This window comes from Citrus sinensis, chromosome 1 (genome assembly GCF_022201045.2).
Source record: "Citrus sinensis cultivar Valencia sweet orange chromosome 1, DVS_A1.0, whole genome shotgun sequence".
In the NCBI taxonomy this organism is placed as follows: Eukaryota; Viridiplantae; Streptophyta; class Magnoliopsida; order Sapindales; family Rutaceae; genus Citrus; species Citrus sinensis.
In genome coordinates, this window is record NC_068556.1 from 17,337,772 (window position 1) to 17,353,909 (window position 16,138).

General features: G+C 34.6%; 2 protein-coding genes and 1 non-coding gene across 3 annotated transcripts; 1 reads left to right on the forward strand and 2 right to left on the reverse strand.

The window, feature by feature from the left end:
* Window positions 1–1,534: 1,534 nt before the first annotated feature.
* LOC107175649 (uncharacterized) lies at window positions 1,535–1,999 on the reverse strand. Its single transcript, XM_015527270.1, has one exon. The coding sequence runs from the start codon at window positions 1,997–1,999 to the stop codon at window positions 1,535–1,537; it is 465 nt and encodes a 154-aa protein (XP_015382756.1).
* A 620-nt stretch (window positions 2,000–2,619) lies between these two features.
* Window positions 2,620–3,645, reverse strand: LOC107175648 (uncharacterized). Its single transcript, XM_015527266.1, has one exon. It carries the CDS (start codon window positions 3,643–3,645, stop codon window positions 2,620–2,622), a length of 1,026 nt encoding a protein of 341 aa, XP_015382752.1.
* LOC112496515 (small nucleolar RNA R71) lies at window positions 3,155–3,261 on the forward strand. Its single transcript, XR_003063072.1, has one exon. It is a non-coding gene; the product is annotated as a small nucleolar RNA R71 (small nucleolar RNA).
* Window positions 3,646–16,138: the final 12,493 nt, after the last annotated feature.

Here is a 16,138-nt window from a genome sequence, read left to right on the forward strand (position 1 = left end):
ACTTGCATAGTATATAGATTGAAAAATCTTATCCTTCATCTGCCCTAACACTGCCCTAATAGAATGGTCACTGGCATCACATATCAGTTCAAATGGTAGAGTCCAATCTGGTGATATAACCACTGGTGCAGTGATCAAAGCTTTCTTTAACTCTCCAAAAGCTTGCAGACAGTCTTTATCAAAATGAAAAGGCTTGTCATGTTCCAGCAATGAGTATAATGGTTTAGCTACCTTGGAGAAGTCTTTAATGAATCTTCTGTAAAATTCAGCATGGCCTAAGAAACTCCTAATACCCTTGATTGAGGTGGGGGGTGGCAGTTTATCTATCACTTCTATCTTTACTTTATCTACCTCAATACCATTCTTGGACAACTTATAACCCAACACTATGCCCTCTTGCATCATGAAATGATATTTTTCCCAATTGAGTACTAAGTTAGTCATCTCACATCTTTTAAGAACTTCTTCCAAGCTATGTAAACAATCAGTATATATCTCTCCAAAAACTAAGAAATCATCCATGAAAACTTCCAATGTTTGCTCCACCATATCATAAATTATAGACATTATACATCTCTGAAAAGTTGCTGGAGCATTGCATAAACCAAATGGCATCCTTCTGAAGACAAAAGCTTCATAAGGACAGGTAAATGTAGTCTTTTCCTGATCCTTTGGAGCTATAGCAATTTGGTTGTAGCCTGAATACCCATCTAGGAAACAATAGTACTATTTTCCAGCAGGTCTGTCCAATATCTGATCTATGAATGGGAGTGGGAAGTGATCATTCCGTGTGGCTTTGTTGAGCTTCCTGTAATCCATACATACCCTCCATCCAGTCACTATCCTTATAGGAATAAGTTCATTCTTCTCATTTGCTATCACTGTTATTTTTCCCTTCTTTGGAACACATTGGACTGGGCTCACCCATGAGCTGTCTAATATCGGGTATATGATTCCAGCATTCAACCATTTGATGATTTCCTTCTTCACAACTTCCTTCATAATAGGGTTTAACCTTCTCTGTTGCTCCACTGAATTACTGTAACAATCTTCTAACAGAATTTTATGCATGCATATGGATGGGCTAATCCATTTGATGTCTGCCATAGTCTATCCAATTACTCTTCTGTATTTCCCAAGCACGTCTACTAGGCTCTATTCTTGACCTGCATCCAAAGTAGATGAAATTATTACAGGGAGTGTGTTGTTTTGACCAAGATAAGCATATTTCAAATAGATGGTAAAGTTGTTTTTACTTCCCTGTCTGAAAGATTCAGATGCTCAACAAATCTGTTATGTCTATCAGATTTCTTTCCCTCCATCCAATCTATCTGGTTTGCTGCAACATCTTCTTCTTCAAAGCTCTCAAATGTGGTAACTTTGATGATCTCATTACTGCAGTATCTGTCGATTCTGTCTGCTACAACAAAATCCACAACACTCAGGAAATTGCAATCTTCTGCTTATCAGGTTTCTTCATAGCCTCTAATACATTAAATGTAACTTGCTGATCATTCACTCTCATTGTTAGCTCTCATTTCTGCACATCTATCAGAGTTTTTCCGGTTGCTAGGAAAGGTCTTCCAAGTATAATGGGTACTTCTTTATCAGCTTCAAAGTCTAAAACAATAAAGTCCACTGGAAAGATGAATTTGTCAACCTTCACCAATACATCCTCAATTTTTCCTTCAGGAAATGCATGATATCTATCAGTTAATTGTACAGTGACTGTTGTTGGCCTGCATTCTCCTACTCCCAACTGCTTAAATACAGATAATGGCATCAGATTAATACTGGCTCCTAAATCACAAAGTGCTCTGCCATTATACCTAGTTCCAATGGAACATGGTATTGTGAAGCTTCCTGGATCCTTCAATTTTTGAGGAATCTTACTTTGGAGCATGTGACTGCTTTCCTGTATTAAAGCAACCATTTCAAATTCTCCCAATCTTCTCTTTCTTGCCAAAATGTCCTTTGGGAATTTCACATAATTAGGCATTTGCTCCAATACTTCCACAAAAGGGATGGTAATGTGTAATTGCTTCAGCACTTCCAAGAATTTACTAAACTTCTTGTCTTATTTTTTTTTTTGGAATCTTTGTGAGAAAAGAGGTGGCTGCCTAAATTGCTGAGTAGCTTCAGGAAGTGCCAATCTCTGCTCATTTGGTTTGTTATAAGCTGTTACCATTGGTGTTGCAACTTTTTTTTCAGCATTTATTGGTTGATTCCCTTCTATAGTAACTGCAGTTTGACCACTAACATCAGTATCTTGATGGCTGGATTGTTGTAACATACTCTCCTCTTAAGGTGGTTCTTGTGAGGAATTAAGTTCCACCCATTTTTAGTCATATTAACAAGAATATCAACATTATTTCCAGATCTTAAGTTGATGACCTTGCAATGTTCCTTTACCTCTCTCTTTAGATCTTCTGTGTTGCTGGGCAAGCTTCCTTAAGATCTGTTACTCATTGCTGTGGCAAGCTGACCAATTTGGTTTTCCAGATTTCTTAGAGATACGGCTTGACTTTGCACAATTGCTTCATTCTTTGCAATGTATTCCTTAATCAGTGTTTCTAGTGAAATGAGAGGATTATGGCTGGTGTGTTTTTGCCCTTGATTTTACTGATGAAAACCAGGTGGTTGAGTATTTCTGTTCCGTCCACTCAATGCTGGAGCATTTTGATTCTGATTACTCAACGAGAAATTTGGGTGTTGCTTCCATCCAGGGTTGTAAGTATTTGAGTATGGGTTGTTTTGAGGCTGTCGGTTGTAATTACCCATATAATTTACTGATACTGGATTTCCAGGACAGTTATCAAATTCATGTTCTTCACCACAGTACACGCAAGACAATTCAGCAACTTGCTTTACTACCGCTGGAGCAGATGTCATGGCTTTCACCATGTTAGTCAATGAAGTTACTTGTGCTGATAAATCTGTAATTGCATCTATATTATGTACCCCTACTGCTCCTCTTGCTACTGGTTGTCTAGTTGATGACCACTGATAATTATTTTTGGCAATTCTCTCCAAAATTTCATAAGCTTCAGTGTAAGATTTGGATAACAAGGCTCCACAATCTGAAGCATCAACCATCAATCTCGTACTTAGATTCAATCTGTTATAGAAAGTCTCCAATTGTATGCAACAAGGAATGCCATGATGAGGACACCTTCTGAGCAATTCTTTGAATATTTCCCAAGCCTCATACAAATTCTCATCTTCAAGTTGATGGAAAGAAGTGATCTCATTATGCAATTTTGCATTTTTTGTTGGTAGAAAATATTTCATTAAGAATTTATCGGCCAATTCATTCCATATAGTGATGAAATCAGATGGTAATGAATTCAACCATGCTCTTGCTCGATCTCTTAAGGAGTAAGGAAAAAGCCTTAGTCTTAAAGCATCTTGTGTTGCTCCAGCAATTTTAAAAGCATCACTCACTTCAAAAAACAACTTAAGATGGAGGTGATGATCTCCATTTGGCAGTCCATTGAATTGACCCACTGTTTGCAACATTTGAAACATCATTGGCTTCAGTTCAAAGTTTGCGGCTTCCACTTCAGGTCTGATTATCCCAAGGTGTACAACTTGAGGAGTTAACACAGTATAATCTCTGATAGCCCTGTCTCTGTCATTTGCCATGTAAATGATATTATTGTTGCCTGGCTATCTCTGGTTAACATGCTTATTCTGCTCCTCTTGAATGTTGACGGGTTGTAATGGCCCGTGAGGGTCTAAATTTCCCATATCCTGCAAATTATCCATGTCTGAAACATTTTTTGAATTCTTTTGTTCTCTTCGCAGTCTCCTTACAGTCCTTTCAATCTCATGATCAAATTGGAACACAACATACCTGTCTTTGCGCTTGCAAGTGTTGATCTGTTAATAAATAGAACAAATCAAATCAAATTGGCACTATCAAGACTTACTTCACACTTCGAAAATAAACAATCAATCCCCGGCAACAGTGCCAAAAACTTGTTGGTTAATTTTTAATCAAATGATATTGATGCCAATGTGCAAGTGTACACAACAAGTAATAAAGTGATGAATATTCAAGATTGTCTCCACACGGATTGATGTTACCAGAAATGCTACAGCAATCACAATAGTGCAACCTACCTTTATTTTGAATGAACAAATGTGAAGTTGTTTACTACCAAAATTTATAATTGTGAGAAAATAAAACAAAATAATGTAGTGATGAAATAAAGTAAATAAATTGCGTAGAATGATCAAATGAGAATAAGGTAGTTAAATGATCAAACTCTCTTTATGGGTTGACTGCTTTTCATCAAATTAACACCAGTTGCTACAGCACTGGGCAGAATTACTTTGCATCCTCAGCTGTCGCGTGTTGGAATTCTCATACCCTTAAGTATCTTAGCAATGACCAGTTGCTATTCTACCTTCGGCATGACATTACGAACATCTATTCTCTCCACCCTACAAGGTGAGTACCTATGTTTAGTTTGTCACAAATCTTAACTTCAAGTATAGTCCTTATGATATTCAAGATTAACTTAATCCAGGAAACTCGAATTAAGATCAAGTATTACTCTAATAATATCCACTAAGACATGCCCTTTTGCGGCTCTATCTTAACTTGAACCATTAAATGGGTGGTCAACCGAAATAACAATTATAATAATAGCTACTAAAGTAAAATGCTATAGCAATTATATAGCAACTCATAAGAACAGTCAAGAACCCATTAGATTGTTTGTCATTCAACTACAAGCAAGTTTAGTTCATATTTTGAAAGAGAAAAACAAACAGCAACATATTAGACACGAAATACATTAGTTCAATCAAAGAGTGAAGAAAAGAATAAGTGGAGAACGACAAAAAGTGAATTCAAAATAACTCTACTGGATTCTTCAATGATGCAGCATTGGTTCCCTTGAATTTTGATTTTCTTCTTCTTTTTCTCTTGATTTTCTCAATGTTAATTCCTTGTCGCCATTTTATGTGATGCGCGCCCCTTTTTATAACTGAAAACTAGGGTAAACAAAAGCCTAAGGTGTACATGAGTCAAATTAGGAAACTGCAGATCGCAATTCTGCAGCTATCTCGCACTAATTTTTCTCCCTCATTGTTCTAGGATTGCTACAGCAATGGTTGCTCCAACAACGGCTATAACACTGCATTATTCTAGGTTGTGTTTCACTTCTTTTGTGGCCATATTCTTTCTCCTTCTTGCTAGACTAATGCCTCAGCATCCCTTCATGGATTATAAACTTCTGAAAACCTACAATTATGCACATGTTTCAAACACAAATTACTTTAAATTAAGCAAAACTTATTAAGACTAAATTAAAATGGATGTTTATGCAAAACATAAACAAAATGTAATAAAAACACATCATTTACTCTATAAATGGTCTTGATAAGTCTAGAATTACCATAATAATTCTCATTTCATAGAGTTATCTATAACCAATAAAAGTATATGAAAGCAAAGAGAGAAAGAATGATTTAAGAAATTAGGGATTTTAGAGATATGAAAAGTTTTTGCCGCCACATGATTTAAGAACGCGTGCCTTGAGGGTGTTATAACAGCCCGTTTGAAATATAAATGGTTAGTCTGAATGTGTGCCACGTCACACGCATTTAAAAACAATGTGACTCCTTGAATGAATGGACACCATCAACCCATGAATGCAAAAAATGCTTTTGGCAGCCTCCTGCTATAGAGTCGAGCAACCAGGAAAGTAGGTCGAAAGGATACATATTAAGTTTCTAGTTTTGATTCGTTTAACTCTCAACACTAGAAACTAGGGGACTGTTGTTTAAGGAAGAAAAAACACCGCGACTAAGATAGCGCGAGCAGAACATGCTCCCCTGGGCTTAAGGGGAGGCTGAGGCGGATTGCACGAGTACAATAGGCCTGAGAGGGTGTGAGAAGGGGACAAAATTGAGTCAGATCAAAGACTTGGTCAAAGGTCAACATGCAGATTACCTCCAAAGAGCTTAACCACAAAGCCCACTCAACAATCGTTGCTAACATGTAGGTTATCTCCAAGGGGCTCTGACACGAAACCCACTCAACAACAATTATGTTGTTTATTTACCCATGATTGTATTACTATGCCAACAATGATCGTGGGGAAGAGGAAGCCGATAATTTTAGTTGGGTATAAAAGCTACAATAAACGAAAGTAAAGGGGGTCAGACGATTTCTGACTGGACTTAAAAAATACTTTCTCTTTCTCTCACCCTCTTGATAATTCTATACTATGTCTATCTTTCTCTCTGAAAATTTAGCTTCTCAATTTAAAGTAAATATAGTTAAGCCACGAGTTCATGGCATAAGTTTTTTCAAAAAAGGCTCGATTACTGACTTGAGCATCCAAAGGTTTTCACCGGAAAAACATTCAGCGCCCCTCTAACTGGATATTGTGAGTCCAGGTTATCCAGAGTGAGTTTGTGGTCGACATTATCTATTCGAGTGGGATAGCAGCAATGCTGAGTCATTTCCCCAACAAACCAAATTTAAACGTTGACGTGGACACCTGGTTGCAACTCTATTGACCATATTCTTGCATTAACACTCATGTTCATCATCATGTTCATCCACGCTTGTAGAACTTCTACCAAAACATAAAAGAGCTTTAGAAAACATATTTTGACAACACACAAAAGTTTAAGGCACCTAAATTTTTAATACCAAATAATTACTAATTCAAATGCTTAAAAATACAGACAAGTAAAAAAGTGAAACTCACTAAGGCATGTTTTTTACAGCGCATGCAAACTGAGACTCCGCTAAGAGTGTGTCGACAAAGGATAAAGAAGTGCAGGGAGAAGAAGAAGAAGATGATGATGAAAAAGAATGAACTAAAACTTTTATAAGAATGAAAGAGGATGTTTTTATTGGGTTCTGGGTTTTTGTTTTATGAGTGGAAATAGGTTATATTGGTGGGTTAGCTGTTTGTACAGAAGACATTTGAAGGAATAACCCAATGAGAAGAACTACATTGCTACTCTGCTTTACTCAGATAGTTGTTTATCTAAGGGTGGGTCTTCGACTTACAAAGGACTCAAATTATTTATTTTCTATCGCAATTTAGTTCCCTCCCTTCTAAGTAGGAATAAATATCTGGAGTAAACATTTCATCACTAATCAGTGTTGATCTGCAAGCTCTCTAAACTATTATAACAATTCAAGAAAACTATAATTATTTATTAACATAAAGCGGCAAGTCAATTGGATTGGATTGGATTGGATCTAATAATTCAATATTGTTTCACCTTCACACACATTGACAAGAGCTATTGCCACCCTATAAAAATTTCATAAAACCGTGCCCCGAAAAAGAATAGAGTGGAGTTATTGGCACCTCTAAAAGAATTCTTGTATTTTCAATTTACATTTTTAACTTTAATCAAATCGTGTTTGACAATTCATCTCTCTTCCTCTAGCCTTACATGGGTTTTATTTTTATTTTTATTCTTGAATTAGTGGTTTCTGTTGGATTGAAATTTTTAGTTCATTATTTTCAAATTATGAAAGGCTTATTTTCTTTTACCATTATAGCTCTTGATTTCATTGATTTATGTGTCCATATAAAAGCACGTAGAATTGTCACATTCAAAGCATTAGATGATATTGGATTAGCTTCTATCAATCTTTTTGAATATAAAAGAAATATTTCTTTATTATTTTTTCTCTCTCTCGTACTGAAGTTAGTGAGAACATTTGTTGAATTAAAATAGCTCCGCTCAAGAGAATAGCCTAGAGTATTTCCTATCTAGTTTTTAGATTCTATTTTTTACTGGTTTAACTTACTTCATAGAAATAGTTTGATATCTTTTCCCATGGAATGATAAAATAAAGTAATAATATGAATTCTATCTTATGAGAATCATATATACATATAAGAATAAGAATAAAAAGATGGAAAAAGAAGTTCAAAGAATTCTAAACTGAAAAGTTGATTCTTATGGACAGAAAAGGGCTTTTAATTAAATTGGAGAAAAAGTTTTGTAATAAAAGAATTTCGTTTTCATATGATTTCTCAAGAAAAAAAGAGTATATAAGGTTATTTCTGAAATTAACATAGGTGTTGTTAAAAGTAAAGTGATTTACATATGTTTTTAAGAGTCATTTAGAACAGAGGTTTTATGAGGAGTTTAAAGTGGTGCTAATAGTAATGGGTCAAAAAGAACATCCAAAAGATACTTGTAATGAAACAAAAAATAATTAATTATATTTTACAACTCAAAATACGCTAGAAGATCTTTAATATTTCTTAGTTTACTCTATGTTACTATAAGTACATAAAATGTTTGGCTGATAAAATGGGGCAACCACAATCAAGCTTTCCTTGAAGCTTCCTTATGATTGCCTTGTCACTTAAAACGGCCTGAAGGAAATTTGGCGAGGAGGAGTAGGCAGGAGGTAGTTACTTCGAACAAACCTAGTCAAAACAACATTTCCACTTCATCTGGAAACCCAGGGACTTAGTTTTATCCACAAAACCCACAACTCCATGATCCTAAAGAGTAAAGAAAATGGACTTATATCCAAATAACTCATCATCCTAGAATTTATGGGAGATGAAGGAGGAGCCCTATCCAAAAACCCACTTCACTGAGATCTAAGGGAGAGAGATTTTCAACTCCTATAAAATTCCCAAAGGGCAAAAGGATAAGGGTCCATAATTTGAATACCCTGGACCCTTGTTTAATATTTGGAAATTCAAAGATTTATATTTGATTTTCTTTACCCCTTTTATTTTTTTATCATCATCCCTTTGTATCATCATCTTTTCTTATTTAAGGGAGAGTTTCTTCTCACTTTTCTCTTTTTGATTCACTTTGATTGATTTATTTTAGGTAGACATTCATATACTCAATTATCCCACGAAAATCCATGATACTGACTTGAGCAAGGTTAACGTTGAAAAACCTTTTGGCACCCCAGACCATTCTTTTTGTTGCAAGTACTCGCCAGGACAACACCATGCTTGCCAATTCCTGCTCAGACTTGTCGAATACTTGGTTGCCAACTTTCATTCAAGTTACTAAATTGAGGTTAGAAACTGTCTATCCACACGAACAAATTCAAATGCTAGCGTTGGAATCTGGTAGGTAGCCCACACACTGACACAACTAGATTTTGGGGTCAACATATAACAAAATAAAATTTATTGATTGGTACCTTATACTTGATATAAATAAAGTAGAAAATCTTCCACCTCATAAAATATATGGTATATGACAAAGTTACATCTAATTTTCTGCATGCATATGGAAAAACATTAATTATTTAAATTTCTAATTTATCATATTGAGGTTTGATTTCTGAATTTTTTAGTTGTCAAATGGATTAAATTTTCCCCTATAAACATTGTCTACAGAAACTCACGAATCTAAACAAACCAAACCAATATTGTTTGGTGAATGAAATAATGTGACCCCAATAAGGTGTTTGCTCAGACGTCATTGTACTCTCCTCAAAGTAAAAAGCGAGCAAATAGTCGATAGGCTAGCAGGAGAAAATTCTAGTGACCTTGAGTAGACCACCTTGACCAGGTGCTTATTTTGATGATCTCGAGTAGATTACCTCGACCATGATGTTATTTTGTGACCTCGAACAGATTACCTCGACCAGGAGGTTATTTGATGACTCAAGCACATCATCTTGACTAGAAGATGAGTCTGGTGACCTTGAGTACGTCACCTGGACCAGAAGGCAATTCTAATTACCTCGACCAGATAAGTTTTGAAGAGACATTGGACAAAGTCACCAAGAAGCAAGACAAAGTCAAAACTTCTCTGAAATACTAGGGACCATATTCTTAGTGGCCTGAAAATTAGTGGTCTTCCTTAGAATTCTAGAAGGAGGATTCAGCCAAGTGGATAACATCCAGTTTGGGGATTGGTACTTGGTTTTATTTTTTCAAGCTTTTGATCTCTGTTTTTGTTTGAAATAGAAATTATTTATTTTGATTCTAGTAAACCTATAAACTGACTTGAGCATTGAAGGGTTCACATCGAAAAAACTTCCAATGCCTCTTACCATCTTCTATGATTTTAGGTGTTCGCAGGTTATTTATGAGTGGTCGCAGGGCATTCTTGACGATTGGCAAGCCCTTTCACCACTAAATAAATTTAATGCTGATGCAAGGATAGGTATTGAGTCACTAACCAACTCAACCGAATTTCGGCATCAACATACTTTATTAATATTTTTATCCTCAGACTCTCGGTTTTGCACTTCTGCTTACTAATACATTATGGAACTTATATCCACATTTTTCATCACTCTTTTGCTGGCCTCATGTTTGTTCCTTAATCTTCTCTTCCTCATCTTTTCACATCAATGCATGCATAATTAATTATAATATGAAGGTATTAGCATTAAGCTAATTAATTGTTTGGCATTTATATATACAGGTGTGTTGTTTTATATTTCCATGCCAGTGCTCAACCGGAATCAAAAGTAGTCACATGTAAAAGCAATGCTGACTATGACAATTGCAAAATTCGTTTGAATGTGATCTTGATACCCAAGGGCAGATTTATTATAAGACCAGTGGGGACTTAAGTCCCCACTAGAAAAAAAATCTTTTAATAATTAATTTAGTTTGCCTAAATTCCCAACAAATTTCTCTCAAGCCCGCAATACATAGTTACACTTAAATTCTTACGCTCTAAATTTTTAAGTTCAAATCAAAAGAGATGGGCTTTGCAAACTAAAATTAAGCCCATAAATATTAATATTAATTTAATTTTTAGACAGCCCACAAACTCATTACTAATTTTTTATTAATCTTACATTTTCCAATTCCACCACTAGTCCAACACCCATCAAAAATCCCTAAACATCTTTTTATGTTGGTTTTATGTCAATTGTTTACATAGAAAAAGACTTATTTAATAATATTGATAATGAAGTTCTAATGCAATGTATCAATGTATGACAACTCGCAAAGGACAATTGTAAACATATACTGAAGTATTATAAATCTTTCAAATATATATATTTATTACTTTTTGAATTTTTTTTATTTTGTCATTGAATAAGCCCCCCAGTCAATCAATATGTTGTCTCTGCCCTTATTGATACCCATCTCTACGTTTGTGTTCCTGGCTAAAATTCGACGTGTTGTTGAAGAAATTAAAGCTTGTATTGCAAGTTCTAGTGATATTTTGGATGCTGAATTGCAAAATTTGTAATGTTTCTTGCAATCTTTGTTTTATTTCTTACATTATACTCTCTCCGGATATGCATATTAACATTGTGTACAAAAATTTACAAACCATCTCCATGTGATTGGTCCTATACAATGTCGTGCTATACATTTGGAGAAGTCTCTAAGACTTGGAATTAGGGATGGCAAAAAACTGGGTTTTATTAGCCAAGCCAAGAGCCTGAAGTTTACATTCTATATTTTCTAAAAACTTTTTTTATTATATTTTGTAAATTTATAGTGTATAAAATTTAGTTTTGTTTTGGTTAGATTAGGCTTTAAAAGTTGGACTTGAATGATTTAAAATTTTAAATATATGTAAATGGATTAAATATATGTTAAAAGTTGTATTTTAATTAAAATATATAATATATATTTTTAAAATTTTTAAGTAGCTTTTGGGCTTTCGAGTTGGACTCAGGTTTTTTTTACAAAGCTCGAGTGCAGCCACAGTACTTAGAAAACATGATCTAGTTGGATTGGATTTTTCTGCCATTCCTACTTGGAATTCGATTATCATTGATTTCATTAATTGATTGTTATTTTTTTAACATTAAGGACCACTACTAGAAAAATAGGTTTTACTGACACCAATTTAGTGTCAGTAATTACTTTTACTGACACTTGTTAATTGTGTCAGTAATGCTTAAGCCAGAACACACTGACACTAATTTTTTGTGTTAGTGATTTTTGCATCAGTATCTTGTGTCACTATAGTATCACCACAATAGTGATACTATGGTGTTAGTATCAGTTGATACTATTTCTATGTCAGTATTTTGTGTCACTAGAGAGTCACAAGGATGGTGACTCAATCGTGTTAGCATTTAATGATACTATTTACATGTCACTGATTTATGTGACTACAAAATCAGGAATCCACTGACTCAGTAACATCAAAAATTCTTATCGTCATTTAAATAATTAGTATGAGTATTAACGGTGCTATACCGGTTGTGTTTTATTTTTTTTAATCACATTATTCCTGTTTATTTTACAATTAAAATAAACCCAAAATATATTAAACATACCAAATCTTGTAATGCAATTCACATAATACACATTTCAAATACATCAGTTAAATTAAAATAGTTCAAATACATCATTGTTTGGGGGTAAAAAACAAGTTCAAGTACTAAATTAAGCTTTGAACAAGTAGTATACACGATAAAGTACTAAATTAATTTTGGAAAATTTAGCCAAGAAGAAAAAATAGATAACAATGTCATTGATTTTGGAGTCACTGATTTTGGAGTCCGCATATGCCTTCATTTTTTTTCCACCTACAAGTATATAAAATCAATTAGCACAGCACAAAAAATAAGTCTTGTATATTTTTAAGGAAAAATAATCATAAATTACTTGTATGTCACCTCACGATTGTAGGCTGTAATTAACTTGGCAACGTATGTAGCCCACTGATCACGAAGTCGTGAGAGGTCCTTGACAGTGTATTCCTCAACTCCCTTGAACTTTAATTTTAAAACAACAAGTTATTCACCGAAAATCCTTGACTAAACCACTTAATTATCATTCATTTAAATATATTTGTGTGTTAACAATTAAAGCCAACAAATAAACTCCAACAATGTTACTATTTTATCCAAAATTATATAGGTAAATACTGAACATCCTGATCATGGTAATTCCAAAAAAAAAAAAAACAACTTGTGAACCCCAACAGCAACAATATTTGATAGCCGAAGCAACTTGTGAACCCCAACAGTACGCGATTTAATACAAATATGGATGTAGATACAAAACCTTAATTAGGATGACAACTTATCCTCATCAAAGTAAAGTACAAGCAACGACACCATAGCACATCCCCACTAACAACTACTTTGCAACCCAAACAATTGTTTTGTGTTGGGATATGCAGTACATTGTGTATATCCCAAATCCTAATTCATGTCTATATGGATATTCATATAATCTATTCAACAGTATGCAACATAGTCACCGTTATAAGTACCCTCACAGTTTATAAAATGCATAAAATACGCAATAAAAAGATAACTATAAAGAAGCACACAATAGGTGTTTGAGCTGATTCATTTCACAATAAATTAAAACAATATGATGCAGTATTGTAAAAATCGTTTTCAATACTTACATTATTTTTCAGAACGTTCACATTTGTGATGATATCTTGCATGTATTTCATCATATAGTAACCACATTCAAAGTTGCTCGGCTGCCTCGAACACTACAGGATCAAAATTACATTAATTTTTTACTGTACGTTAACAATAATTAGTTAGGTTTGTCTGATTTTTACCTTGACAGGTATCCATTGAACATTGGCCTTTGCATCAAAATTTAAACTCTGATGTATTCGAATCCCCCTACAATTAAGAGACATAGCAAACGTTAGCAAATAATTAGCATAAGACATAAAAATAAAACAGCATGATCAAAGATACAAATAACAAACTTAACTGATTGACAATCTGCATTAGCTCTTCATCAGGACTACCTTCCAAAGGATCAAGATAATAGGTTGTACGTCTCACCATATCAATTGCCAATAACACCCAGTGGGCACTAAACAAAGTAAAAATTGTTCTCACACATGAATTACAAGTAAAAGTTTTTAACTTCATGATTAATCTACAAATTAAAGAATATAACTAGCAAATGAAAAAGGTTATACCCAGGGTTATACGGGAATACGATGACTTGTCCCAATTCTGCCAAGCCTAACAATTTTGAAATGTATTGAGTCTTGTCTTTGAAGCTGACCCTTGGATATAGCTTCTCGAAAAGCCCAAACGGAACTGGTTTAGTACTTTCATTGCTCTCCATCTCCTCATACAGGTGTCTAAGAGGAAACAAATATATATAATGAAGTAAGTTTGAATATAGGAAACAAAATAATAGGGCCAAGTTTACTAAAACATAAGTTATAATTTACCGTACTTGATCCATATGTTAATGATGCAGTTTGAGACCTCTTTAAACTCGATGATTTCAGCACAAATCATTTTTTCCAAGTGTGTTTCCCAAATTTCACCAAAGGTTGCTGTGTCATGCCGAATCCTGATCAACCGAGGTAAAGAATTCTCGATGAACATGGTAAACATGTTCATATATTCACTCCTGTCATTCTTTCTTGATCGTGCTGCTGCCCGTGTATTCTTCACACGTACATTGAGGTCTTTTACTGCTGGTCTGATGACTCAGGGTTCTTTTTTGGTTACTTCTGCTGGTCTGATGACTCTGGGTTCTTTTTTTTTCTACTTCTGCTGGTCTGATGACCAGTGGTTCTTTTTTGGGTACTTCTACTGGTCTGATGACTAGTGGTTCTTTGTTGGGTACTTTGTCATGATAGGAGAACTGCCTATCTAGTACTTTAGGAGTTAGTCTAGGAGATCTTCTCGGTGTGGGCTTTGAAGTAATTTCACACTCTACTTTTTCGGGGGTTTGTTGAGGAGTTGCTTGAGAAATTGTGGTGGGACTGTCCTTGATTTTACTCTTCACAGATTTTGGAGTCGACTTACCCAATGGGAAATCAGCCTATGTAATAATCAAAATACATACCATTAGTAGTAATACATGCATATACAAATAGAAATAAAATAATGACATGTAACAGGCCATATACCTTTCTTTTTCCAAGAGTTTCAGGGGATTGTTGATCATTGTCAATCTGAACACCAGTGGAAGTTTTGGGCTTAGGAAAGTTAGAACTTCCAACTTCAGTATTGCTGTATGCATTTAACCTTGCATTCATGCGTTCTAATTGAGCAGACATGAATTGGAAACTCTCTTGATACATCTTTCTTTCTCTTGCTAACTCAATGGCATCAGGGACATGAAAGTACATAGATGGGGTGACGAATTGCCCCACTCCTTACACCCTGCTTCCATTTGGCTGCTTCTGAAGAGCTTCACCTAGAATGTCATGTGACCCTTGTGATTGGAATGTTCCTTGTTCAACCTGACTCTTCAGCTCATTCTACAAAAAAAAAATATTGTAAATCCGCAATTACGAGTACAAGACATCAGCTAAATTAAAATTCATAAGAATTAAGTATACAAGTGACTTACTATTTTCTCAGCAATTGGCATCACATCAGAAGCATATTTACCATCTCGGTCTGCTCGTGCCATTAACCAAGCTTCACTGCGATCAATCTCCCGCTCAGAAACTCCACTCTCTTTTTTCTGTTACAAGGTGACATAAAACATAAATAATTGGTTCTATTATATTATACGTATTAGATTACTTATGTTACTGTAATTACTTCATATTACCACACTTACTTTTCTATACAACATGCCACCATATCTTGTGCTACCCAAGCGATGGTTGTAGACATTCTTTGCTCTTTTGTCTTTTGCCTTCTTACTTTTTTCCTGCACAAACAGTTTATATGAAGAACAAAAAGTTACCATTGATTATTAGTAACTACTAACAATTAAATCAGGCAATATTAACAAACAACACACCTGAAATTGTTCAGACAAAACTTTGTCAACAAAAAGTTTCCAATCTTCTTTTTTAATGCTTGGATATTCAATAGGAGGCAACTTTAGTGACTTTCGATCATCCTTGTTAGGTAGAACTAATTCAGTTGCCAGTTCACATTGAAAGTTTCTTGATGCAACCCCCATCCACTTTAATACTTGGCTTTTGCATTTCAAGCTCAATTTGAATTATTTTCTGTAAACCAATAACATGGATTAGAAACAACTTTAAACAAATCTGGAAGTTATATAAAATCTTTAAACATACTATGAAACAAGAAAACAAAACTTGAAAATGAACCCACAAAGTTTCCTTCATCTCTAGTGGCACACGCCTCCAATCATCAAGTAAAATTGAAATTGTTTTACGTACAATGACTCCAATGTAACTCCTAAGATCATTTCTTCCCTTTCCAACTGGAACACCATAAGAATTGTACTCAATTGCAGCTTCATGACTA

Excerpts from the sequence above, each read along its gene's own strand:
- LOC107175649 (XM_015527270.1), bottom strand. The coding sequence starts at position 1,999 with ATGCCTAATTATGTGAAATTCCCAAAGGACATTTTGGCAAGAAAGAGA.
- LOC107175648 (XM_015527266.1), bottom strand. The coding sequence starts at position 3,645 with ATGGCAAATGACAGAGACAGGGCTATCAGAGATTATACTGTGTTAACT.